Below are 13,304 nucleotides of genomic sequence, written 5' to 3'. Positions count from 1 at the left end.
ATATATCTACAGACGCATGTGCACGCACAGAGGATGCGAGAAGAAGAGTATCACGAGAATATGAAGCGGACTGTATGTACATCTGCGCGTATATATACGCGTGTCGGGGACAGAGGGTTGATAAACGTCTCTTCCGACTACCCCATCTGTCTCCCTCATCCCAACCGTCTTCCCCTGCAATCATCTCGCCGTCGCGGGTATTCATAAACTACTCAGACAACGTCTGAAACTTTACGTCGCGGCCCGACGATGTTCTGATACGAAATAATAGCGACCGCATAGTAATGAAGATCGCACATGTTCGCCGGTATTGCCTGACCTGTCTTATGTAAGCGTTTCTGTTCTATTATACGTATAGAGAATTCGCATGCAATATAATGCGAAACAGAATCAAATCGTGCAATTTAAAGCTGTATGAAAGAGAGGGTTCTCACGTTTAAATGTGTAAAGCTTTGTTAACGAGAAGATTAAAAGATATATTCTCTTTAGGAAACAATTAATATATATATGTGTGTAAAGAATAGCTCTGTCCGAGCACTATCATATTTACTTATAAATGTTCCAAATAAAATAAACTAAAAAAGATCAGAACGATATTTGTATAACTATATTAATTACATTATAAAATATGAAGTATTATGTATAACATAGGTATATCGTATTAGATTTAAAATATGGTATTAATTTTGTTCTTAATAAACATAAATCAAATATAAGACAAATGTATAACATAAGTTCTAAATATATAAATATAAACACAATCTAAAACTATAAAATAATTCTTATTATCTTTACTTGCAGCGATTGCCCTCCTCTGACCAAATCAGTCACAATCAGGGAAAGTCATCACCGCTATGTAATTGGACAAACCAGCCAAGTGCTGATTCCAAAAGCACATTTAGATCGACAATTTCGTACAAATGGGTACGAGAGCCGATATGAAACAGGTTAAAATAAATAAACGCCATAATTCACGTTCAACAGTTACGAACGGTTCAATTCACGATTGGAACTGTTCCAATGGCAGAAGATGATGCAAGGGGATGGGCATGCGTTAATAGACGGGATGGTACGCATTACGTGCGCACGAGGGTGGCAAATAATCCGACTTCGCAGGCACACGACGATACGACATTCTATGAAATTAATTTAAAAGACGGTATTTCCTATCGCGTACTTAGCACCTGCATAATCTCATCGCAACCTCGCAATTCCGTACCAGTACATTCTCTCCCCCCGAATCCAACTTCGTTGCCGGTTCAAAATAAGTGGATTACCTTAACTTGATAAAATGGGGATCACATTTTATCGCGTTAAAGGAAAACCTTCCATTTGCCGTCTTTCTCTTTCTATCCTTTGCACTTGAAATCATTTGGATCTCTTAAATTTGCTCCTGATTGCTTGCCTTTATATCCCTGCTTTTATGTGGTTTAATTCTTGGCCACCTTTGGCATCTTTATTCCTCTATAATTTATTGCTACTTTTTCAATATTGCTTGTGTTTTCAATTGCTTGACAAAGAAATGTAAAGAAACATTTTTACATTTGTGCATAAAGATTTTAATTTTTTTATTCTACTAATTACAAAATTCATTTTACGCGCCGAAATTAATTAGTAAATGTATACAATAATTTTAATTTACCTCAGAGGGCAAGCGAGCATCGTACGGAAATAGTACAAAATCGTACACACTTAATTTCACTTTGCACTTCGCTATCTCGTTCGCTACTTTATCGTCGGCGTTTTCGCGGTAACTGGGCGTAGCAAGTGTACGTGCATCGGATGCACACGTAATGCGCACTCCATCAGTACAGTTGCGGTTGAGAGCACTATCGCCGGATAGGGACAAAAAACGGGAGCAGTGAGAAAGTATGGACGAGGGGAGAGAAGAAGAGACAGTTACACGAAACAAGTGATTATCACTTTGTCGCGCGAAAACTCGCTTACTCTCCGAATAATTTCAGCCCTACATCGTTTGCTACATGAACGTGCTCATGCGTGCTAATACAGCCCAGAAGAAACAATCCCAACTAACAATACCTGTACCTCTGCTTAAACTTCTGTGTGATAATGTTGGTAAACTAACGTTTTCATCTAAAACCATGACGGTTGCCTTATGGCTTTCATTATATAATATGTTAATACGCATATAATTTGTGGAGGAATCCTCATAGGATACACTTAAAAAAATTTCTCAAGATTACAGATTTGTAAAAGATATTCCAGAGGATTAACAAGAATACCGCGGAGTAGGCGAAATTTACATTTATCGTATATTCTTCTTGCTCGCGAGATAAATTATCTCCGAGAGAGATCCGTGCGTTTGCCATTATTCTTTACCAAGGCAAGACAGGAATAATCAGTAATCTTATCCTAATGAATGTCCAGTTAAATTCAATCCCTTAGAGGTATATAATGTTTCAATGTGAGTGCAAGTTACGGAGAAACCAGATTCCAATGGGATTTCTTTCATTGGGTTCTATTGCCCACTCTACTGCCACGCTCAATTATGATATTAAACCTCTCGCTGACATGGATGCGAAGCAATTTCGCAGGATTAAAGTTCCATACAAGTTCACAAACAGCGTTCCGTCCGTAAGACGCGGGAAATGAGGGGCTTTCCTGGAATACCTCCTTACGTTTATTCTCAATGTTGAATTATTTCTTTTGAAGTGTGCAGAGAGCCGACTCAAAACCACCGCGGATATAGAAATAATGATGCATCGAAATAAAGGAATAAAATGAATTAATGCTCAGCAACAATAACCCGCCGTTACTCGGTATCCCGGGGCATTATCTGTGACATTACCATAACTGAAAACTGTACCATGACGATCTCTTAGCGGAGCAACATGACAATGGATAAAGTATTATGTCGAGACGAATATAAATTGGATGTGGCAATAGGTCCATCTGTCATATAACCGAACAAAGATAAACCGATACCAAGATTTGAATAAACAGAGAATCTGAATAAGTTTACTCTTAAGTTCGTTCAATATATCAATTTCCCGTGAAACCTGTCTGATGTATTTACAAAGAAATGTCCGCGTGAGTTTTATTGATTTTGTGTCAAATATAATTCGACTTGTCACTTTTTATAATTATTAATGGAGAATTTATAGATAAACATAAATTATAAAACATGATGTATATTATTATTAATTATTTTAAATGTCAGAGACATTTAAACCTCGAGTAAAAGAGTTAAAGTGCCCTCATTGTAAAAATATGATAGTTTATTTTTGTCTCATTTTTTTTAAATCTTAAACATCATTATTTCATTTACATGCCTAATTTATGTGTCAAATTTATTAAAATAAAATCAGGATAGTAATTCAATAATTATAAACAAACAAGTTATTATGTTAGATGTTAGATCATTATTATATTAGCATTAGCTATAATTACTTAAATTTACACTGTGCGTAAATATCCATAATTACTTATATTGCTACTTGTTTACGATTTGTTAACACTCCAAAAGGAATAGATTAGAATAGAAAATCTCCTAAACGTTTTTATTGAAGCGGATTAGCAAAAGACATTTGTCGTGCTGCTCATATATGTGTCGTCGCAACGATCTGGCTTTAAATCCCTGCGTTAAAGAATCTCGGTGGCAATAATATTCACACCTCGCCTGGTCCACCGTGCACGAGCGGCGGTTGTACTTCCTAGTCGATAATCCTCCACCCACATTCACTGTTCTCCGTAGCAGACCGGGTCTATCTATCCGCATGTCTGTAGGATAGTTTATTATTCATTGGGGGTTGGATCTCCAACGTGGATAAACGGCGCATTGTTTATGCATTAGCCTGTACCCCTACCGACCCAACTGGGCCTTTCGACCTGGCCATTTAGATGATTTCGTCTTTTCTCGCATTCTTGATCATCGCATTTTCTTGCCTAATTGTTCCCACATATGCAGAATTCCTGTTTAGATTGTTACGATGAATTGCACTCGGATTTATATACGAATTATTTTCACATCGCTTAAATTTTCACGTTGCTCTGGATAAAAAAGCCAAGCGCAAAGATATTGACTTGGACAATTCTTATAATCCTTCTCTAATCCTTAATAAAAAGATAAGACGATTACGGCATTATATGAATAAATAGTATCGTGTGCTCAGAGCTGATGATAACGTAAAATATGAAATATAAAATATGAAATGATACTCGGAGTTTGCGAAGTCTGCTTTGCCAATTAAATCGCTATAATTCCGTTACATCTAATATGCTTTGTAAGTGCAATCTCTCGTTAAAGCAGTTCAGATTTCCTCGATATAGAAGCAATGTTATGATAGACGGATAGGAAATACGATCATGCCTCTATCGCTGGTTTAAATCGAAGTCCCAATAGTTCGTACAGCGCGATGATTAATGGCGAATGTCTGTCCTAGACAATTGGAATATAAAATGCGCCACGGAACTAAAGGAATCTCTAAGCGGAGTGGTATGAATAAAATAACCATTAATTTCGGTGGATTCAATACGCCTTGAAATTTGCAACAGGATACCTTTGTTCGCTGCAATTATATTGAAAATATCATTAACAAAATTTCGTATGGATATTTAAAATGCGAAATTAACGTAACATAATTTAATAATAATAATAGAGAAAGATATTTAAATTATAATTTTTTATTAAATTTAAAGAATTTAAAATAAATTTTAGTACTCTATTGAAAATAATAGTTACAAAATTTATTTCTTTAATACAAATTATTTTTTACCAGCATTGATAAAAAATAATCTAATTTAATACGTAAAAATATAAGCTGTCTAATATGTATAAACCACGCATTTTTAGATTAAATGTAGTGCTTCCTGTTATAAAGAATCTATTTATATTAATCAAATATTTTAATATGTTTTTAGCTTGTTTTATTTATTCACTGTTCAATTTCCTTATACAAGCTTATGCATGCATGTGTTTATCCGAAAATTCATATCTGCAGGGTTACGCGCAACGCGAATAAAGTTTGAAATTGTTCCACCAAATTATTACGTATTTTCGCATTATGATAACCTTATTGTTTTAAACTATACGATATTATAAACCACACATTTGTATGTATACATATATTATGATTTTTGCATCCGTTCACCATTTTGATACCAACTCCCTTTGAATATGATGCTCATTACAATGCATTTAAACGATCGCTCATATATGTGTGTGCATGTGTTACGTATATCATGCTTTAATTCATTTTACATTAAAATTTATGTTTATCTAAATATTTGTTAAACTCCGGAATACTGATAGGCTAATAAATAATAAAATTAAAACACCTTAAAAAAATTAAAAATGTAGATGTAACTTTTTTTCTTGGATATAAAATACCTATAATATAAATTATTTTGCTACTGTATTAACCTAACAAAATTAATTTTTTGGAAAATAAAGTTTTTTAATATACGTACATGTATTGTTGGTTTTTTATAACATTGTCTAATGCATTTCTAGTAATACATAATACAAATCTAAATAATTCATTAATTAATAGTTTATCTCTTTACATTAAAATTTAAAAAAAAAAGTATATTTAAACAATTAAAAATAACACATAAAATTACCAAAAATTCTGATTGAAAATTGTGTTTTCAACTTTTTAGATTTTTGTATGGCTTTTCTAAATATTACTTGTTTGCATTAAAAGTGTATATTCAATCTTTTTATTTTAATGTTGGTTGATCTTGAACAAACATTGAACAAACGCAACAGTTTGTTAAACTTCAGCTGTTTGGAATTTCCCTATTCCAACGCAAACCGCAAACACTTCAGATAAAATCAGAAATATTTCGGCAAATATTTCACAACACAATAATACATAAATTATATATTATGTTGTAAAATATTGTAATAATTTGTTGAAAATAAGAGATTATAAATTAGAAATCCGAATTTATTTAGAATCTAACTTTTCATACATCTTATTTATAACGAACATTGGAATTTACTTTTTATGTTTATTTTTTACACCAGATTCAATAAAAATTCATCCAATTGAATTTCTTCAATTTTTCCTAAAATCCTTTGCCCTGACACAACATGAAAAACAGAAAAAGCTTTCGTTTCTGACATATGTCGGATTTTTGATACTCAAAAGAATATACGTGATGCATATACGTATACACGAGCGTGAAGATACAATTGGAATGTACGCGACAGAAAATCGAACGCCAACGGATTTTTCTCATTCGATGTCGGTCTTCAAACGTCGCCGCATGTTTTGCATCCGGTAATCGAGACACAATCTCGGTTGCGGAGCCTGACTCTTGGCAAAACAATAGTTTCGACTGGTAATCTCAAACTGTGTTTTAATCTGAAAGAACATTGGGCACGCCGTTGATTGCATTGCACAGTAATCTTAGTTTTTATCGCGTTCCGAGATTGGTAGAGGTGTTGGCGGAAGGGGTTGTTACGTGCACCCCACCGCCATGGATATCGAGGTCAGGCTGGTGCGACCTGCATTATACACGCCATCACGTATAATCTCGAGAAGAGTAAGAGCGCGCGGACACGGTCGACAAGAAAAAAAAAGACACCCGCGCAATATTCCGACCTCCTGTCATCGGTCGTTTGATATACTGACTGCACGAAGCGTAAACAACGATCACATTTACTGGAATTTCTTATACATGGTCTCATTCATCATAGAAGTTTTTGAAATACGCTGCAATATCGTTTCTCAATAAACGTAGGAGTAAAATTTTTTGCCATCTATTTGTTTCCTATATTTATTGTAATACAATAATACCTCAGTAAAATAATTGAATCCTAAAAAGTGAAATATTAAAAATTATTGTAATTATAATCGTTTTTTTTATTACATAAGAAATAATCAGAGACAGTTATCTTATATTAACATAAAATTCATTTAATACGAACTATCAGGTTTAATTCATTAAAACACGAGCCATCAACTTACTGAAATTCAAACATTAAAAATATTCCACGTTTGTTATGTTTGATATGGAATACTATATCAATATTTTAGCGGAATAAAAAGTATTGCAAAAGAATATCGTTTGCGATAACCATAAAAAAATTCGATATCAACAACTGACTATGTCAATCGATTTGCTGTTTTAATTAATAACCTAGAAAAGATAGTATATAAACTGAATGTGGTCGGATTGGAAAAATTTCTATATTGCAAAATAGAACGTCGATGTTGGCTTATAACAGCGCTGTTATTATGCCGTTGCCGATTTAACAGCATAGTATATGCATATATGTATATCTACCGGATCTCGTCACGGCTTCCTTCAATCTTTGAGGCAATATCAAGGGCCTGTTCGTGTGCTTCTTGGTTAACAAACTGCAAGTGTGCTGTGTTTATCACCATCCTCACCCTTCGTCAGCAATAATAATTAATTACCCTAGAAGACCTTTTAAGTCGTTGGCCGCGACGCGACGCAATTATCGCGAACAGCCTCATAATGATGCAAAATTTATGCATTATAACAAACTTATAGTACAACGACACTATTAAATCACATCTAATGCTCGAGCTTTTCTTCAGGTCTCCCGATAGGGAGGTTTATCAATTTTTGCAAAAATTGCGTCCTATGTAGAACGAATCGATACGACGCTGCCACTTTCAATATTACTGCAGTCATTTTTTACTTGATGGATGTTCTTTTAGCAAGTTGAAGCTAGTTCATAATATTAACAAGCGAAGTTTATAACACTTCTATAAAAATAAGATATTTTTTTTAAAAGTTCTCTATAGATTTTTTCTGCAACTCTATAATTTTTATAACTGCTCGGAATTGAACGTAAAAAGTTTAGTTATACAATCTGTTAAATATTAAATAATGGAAAACTCATTTTATATATTATAAAAAATAATATACAATTTATAATAAAATAAGAAAATACAATTTATAGATTCACTGGTTTTTATTCTTGAATGCGATCTTAATTAATTCTAAATTGCAATTATTTGTATATACATCTCACGTGTATCGTCTTCAAACTTATGAAACCCATTAGCAACAATGTTCAGAGTAATCGATGCCAGCATAAATTCTAGAATGCTGTAATATTAGTGGAATAATAACGTTAGGTTCTTCGTCTATTATCGGTTATGAAACTATGGCAAACAATTCAGGCGAAATCTCAGCCATCTTTTTCTCGAAAATTGCACTGTTGGGAAATAGCAAATGAGAATCGATCGTTTCATCAAACTTTCGGTATGAAAAAGGAACACTGCGGCGCAGCGAAGAGTCGCTCATATTGAAACCGATATGAACACCGAACACGTCGCTCACAAAAATAAAGTGCACAGATTTGCAGTGATGAATCAATTAGATTACGCACAGTTTGCGAGCACAAATTGAAGTGTGCACGATAGAAATCAAGGAACGTAAATGCTCTGCTTATCAGTCGGAGATATGTGGTTAAAACTGCATTGAACAGCATTGTATAATATAGCCATGTAAAATCCTCGAGATAAAAACGCGGTTTAAACGGAACACACACGAATAAAAACATGTCGATGCGAAATTAATGGTTTCATAAGTAATGAATGAAAATTACGCTTGAAAGTACGATTCGTTCCCGAGGCTAGCTGGAAAAATGCGAGAACATCGTATCGCGGATTCGATGGTCGAATTAAATTCAGTGAGAGTTATGAATTGATTGCTCTTAGTTCAGTTTTATGATCATACAAAATTTAGCGAAAAGTTAAATCATTTATATCATCTCACATTTCGAAATGTCGATTAATTGCATACAATTATGAATAGTATTTTGCGTAAATTAAACTGAATAATTAAAGCAACGAATTCAGAATAATTGGAAAGGCTATCTAGGTTGAAATGGGAGGAAAGCTGCTTCCTCGTTATTATTAATTAAAATAGCACAATAGTAGATTTAATCTATGAAACAGTTTTGCATATATAATTTATATTAAAATAAAATATTTCTCTTCTATAAAAAGCCTATATTAGATATTTAATATGTACTAATTTTGTTTAATTAAGTGTAAATAATACGACATACATAATTAATGCAAAGTTGTATATACAGAATTTAAACAGAACAAAGCGTTTATTTATATAAGCATCAAAAAGAATATTAATTATTGATTTTATTTCATCTCATGAATTGTAATTTACTTTCTCGTACTCTGACAAATGGAAAAGTAATTCAATGAGAAAATTGTGGCAAAAAGACATCCTATCTCTCGGAACAGTGCATACGCATTACTCGTCACTCTCTTGGACGGGCTCATTCGCCTACTGTCTGGTTCCATTCGTTACTTTTGCGAATATTTTATTGCTACCATTTCTCGACTTCAGTGAAAGGCTAGGATACTCGTTAATTACATACAGTCCCATTATGCTAAGCTTTCATTTGCATGATAATTCCATTCTACGATGATTATTGGAAACAGAACGGAGCTGACAAGAGCATCTTCTTATCTTTATAAAAACAGAATGAAAATCTCTCATAAGTTACTGCAATTTTAATATACCTTGAGATCGCATACATTGAGAATTTCTTGTATTTTTAATTGTATAGTCTTCTCATTAAAAAGTACTTTAAAAGTGTATGTATAGAGAAATTAAAAATTTATTTACTATTTAATCGTTTTTAGAATGATAAGATTTTTCGGCGTGTATTCAGTAAAATAATGGTTGTTGTTTTATGATTATTATTTACAGTACACAATGCTGCATGGAAAGCCTTGAAAATACCAAAATCTCTATTACAACTGTAAATTGTTTATTAATTTCACCGACGTTATGAATGCACAACTTTAATTGATGAAGGATGATGGGTCATGTAACATTGCGCGAATTGGATCCATTAATAATCACACGAAAAAGTGAACAGGTACGTTGCTACAATTCGACGTAAAAAATTTAATTTCTGATATAATAGCGTGTATTCCTCTAATAGCTATAATATTATAATAGTGTGTTATTTCCACTGTAATAATATCTCATGCAAAATATTCTGTATGCTCTCGTTAAAAAATCACCGTTAATAAAGGTAAAAATGCGCATTTATTGAATTAAGACACGAACATAAAAACTAATAGCACTTTCGATCTCAACGACAAAAGAGATCAGCGGACGAATGAATGTGTGGTATAACGCAGTAGTAATCAAGTCCATTGTGAAGGCAGCTACTCACCGGTTTTCACAGTTGGAGACGCCGATGGTTGTGCGTACAAAGCCTGCGTGCCTCCCAGGAGCGCCAAAATGACGCGAAAAAACTTCATACTGGTCATCGTGAATAACTATTCCATGGAAATTCTGAAATGCACAGGAATAACGAGTTTTTTTACTTTCTGTGAGTTCTCAATCGTATCTAATTAATATAAATAAAAAATTGTTTTAATTAAAACGACAATGACAGATGGAAAAGACAGTGGAACAGACAATAAAGCAAATCAGATAATTCATTTATCTTTTATTATTAATTTTGTTAGAAATCTCTCATCATACATATATTTAATATTTATATAATATGAAATATGAAGATATATATATATATATATATATATATATATATATATATAGTATATATATATATATATATTTTAATATATTATTTTATTTCCATTAATAAACATATTTACAATGTTATTTAATTTTCCATTATAATACTCATTGTCAGTAAAATTGTGTCTTTCGAACGAATGACTCTATTCCGTTTTTTCTATGTATATTCATATTTATGAATATTTAGGAATATTTATTAATTATATTGTATACGTTTTATACATGTTTAGATAATTCTTTTGTAATCCCGCTACAGGGAAAGATAGACAGATAGATAGACGAACTTGTTCATCCTTGGCTTTTCGTTCAAATACAATCCATTCGAGATAGATCGACTTTGTCGTAATGTTCCACATCAAGCGGAAACACCATCGCGCATCACGTCGACTTCCTCATTTCCCACGCCATATCGTCGCAGGGAAAAAGTGAAACAATGATAGTGTCTAACCGCAAAATAAGATACCGCAATTTGATCGCGTATTTTCACTGCGAAAGAGTAATAAAGGTGTGTCGCGATAGTGAACGAAAGCGAGCGTGAATCGCGGATGTTGATTTATCGGAAATTAACATGCTACGAGAAGGAATTATTATGGCATGAGAAATACCTTCACGTCGTTTACAGCCGCACGAGGAATAGCATGAGAATTTTAAATAGATTTGCCCGGGTGAAAAAATATTCGTCGTCATCTGTTCTCCTGCGGGGCTTATCGCGGTTAAGATAACGATGAGCCCAGAGCCGGGGTGGGCTCTGCAAACGACTAAGGCACATTGATGGTCGCCGTTAAGAGGATGGAGGAAGAAAAACCCGTAGCTGGTGGCTAGATGGATCCCCTCGTCGGTCGAGGGTGGGAGATACCGGGGCATTGTATGTCTCGCCAACCACCGGCGCACAGCCACCGTACCATCGACTCTCGGATTCGCGCGAGCTGATCCACAGAATAGCTAGATCGTAGATAAGTAGTGATCTTGCCTCTCGGTTCAGGAACGTCGGCTCGATCCGGCTTAAAGCGACAGAAGTCGAGTGGCGAGACTTCGAGCGTGAATTCATGTTGGGAGAACGTGGTTTTGCGTGCCGGTATGTGCTAGAAAACGGGCCAAGCGATTGCTTTGGAGGATGCTCTTCAATGGATTTGACGTCTAAACACTTCCAGAGAGTGACTTTCCACTCAATGTTAAACATTACAGTGATAAAAAATACGATAAACAATTGAATATTAGCTTTCAGCAATTTATAAATATTGGAATTAGTTTAAATATTAGAATTAGAATTTATTATATGATAATTATTAACAGTTTTTAGACTATCATTAACATATAACAATTAATGTATAACAATTAATATTCTTGTAAAAGATGCTTATTAACATTAAAAAATTATTAAATTGCTTGTACAATTCAATAAGTGATATTACTATTCTGATTTCTGCTCGTGAGTGCGTTTTAAAACAAAAAAAATTTTGGCGCACGATATGTAAAATCAAAATGTATATAAATTCACATAAGAAATCAATATTTATGCAATAAGATCCATTTCGATCGAATACAGAATTTCTCTCATTTAATTAGATTTATTCTTATCGGTCTAAATTCGTTCCATATTGTTAATAATTATTTACATGTATAATAATGTCATATCTTTAAATAATAATTTTATTTTAGAAAAAGAAAGATCACATTTTATGTTCCTTCTATGTAATATCAACTTAATTAAAATTAAAACAAAAATGTAAAAAAAATTCATTTGCTATTTCAACGTTTGGAATATAATGAAATAATTCTACGCATATTTGATAACAAAATAAAATATTTCAAAATTACAAATTTTATTATACATTATTCTTCAAGTTATGAGAATATTAATAAGCGTACGTGAAATACGTATATATTAACTATATGAGTAAATTCCTTCGAATAAAAGTACAACATTTAATTCGCCAAAAATATTAAAGAGAAGCAATTATATATTCGCGATTAATTCGCTGATCAATTACTCATACGACATTCTCTCTTCATTAGCAGATTCATCATACGGCCTACGTATTACATTTAAATCTCATTACTTTAATAGGAACTAAACTCTTAATGATCACATACGCCGCAATACACTCCGTATGTGGAAGACAATAAATTACCATTCCTCTATTTCACCTTCCTCCAGTAGATCGCAAATCGTCTAAATCTACCTACCGCTCGGCCGTATCAGGAACTCATTCCACAGAGAGACGATTTCCACTCTTCCGGCGCGAGAACCCCGAGGAAAAAATGACGTAGACGAAGCACCGGCAAACTTCGTAAAATACGAGTGCAACCGGCACCACGATGCACTTCATGCATCGCTGTGGGCGTCTGCATTCGTGACGGATCTACTCGACGAGCGATCCGAGCAGGAGTTTTACACACGGTCGACGAACGCGTGTCGGCGATTTATCGCGTTTATATACATGTTCCCAGCTTGTATCGTGTGTGCTCGAGTCGTAGGAAAGCGTACACCTGCAGTAAATAGAGGGAATGCACGGAATCACCTCGAGAGCTACCATTCACTCACCATTGAATCGAATGTGATGAAACCCCCTGCTCGCATATGATAGAGCTCTTTATGCTGCCTAGTTTTTTTATACCTACCATCTGTGTTGATTATGTTAATTACTATTATTTATTGACAATTATTTTTATATTGCAAAAGAGAGCGCATCCAACATTTGTGACATAAAATATCAGAATTACACAGGATTTATTTTCAATCAACCCTTAAACGGAAATACATACTGGTATAT

General features: G+C 33.7%; 1 protein-coding gene across 3 annotated transcripts in view; it reads right to left on the bottom strand.

Annotated features, from left to right (window-relative positions):
- Positions 1-13,304, bottom strand: part of LOC108751128 (basement membrane-specific heparan sulfate proteoglycan core protein-like) — a 235,722-nt gene that overhangs the window by 191,530 nt on the left and 30,888 nt on the right. For all 3 annotated transcript variants that reach the window (XM_018491158.1, XM_018491160.1, XM_018491159.1), the window contains exon 2: positions 10,160-10,281. In XM_018491158.1, coding sequence (XP_018346660.1) covers positions 10,160-10,256 — 97 coding nt within the window. In that variant the 5' untranslated portion in view covers positions 10,257-10,281. The remainder of the gene's footprint in view (positions 1-10,159; positions 10,282-13,304) is intronic.

Source organism: Trachymyrmex septentrionalis, unplaced genomic scaffold (genome assembly GCF_001594115.1).
Source record: "Trachymyrmex septentrionalis isolate Tsep2-gDNA-1 unplaced genomic scaffold, Tsep1.0 scaffold40, whole genome shotgun sequence".
Classification (NCBI taxonomy): Eukaryota; Metazoa; Arthropoda; class Insecta; order Hymenoptera; family Formicidae; genus Trachymyrmex; species Trachymyrmex septentrionalis.
Note: the sequence above shows the minus strand (reverse complement) of the source record. Positions and strands in the feature narration are given on the sequence as shown.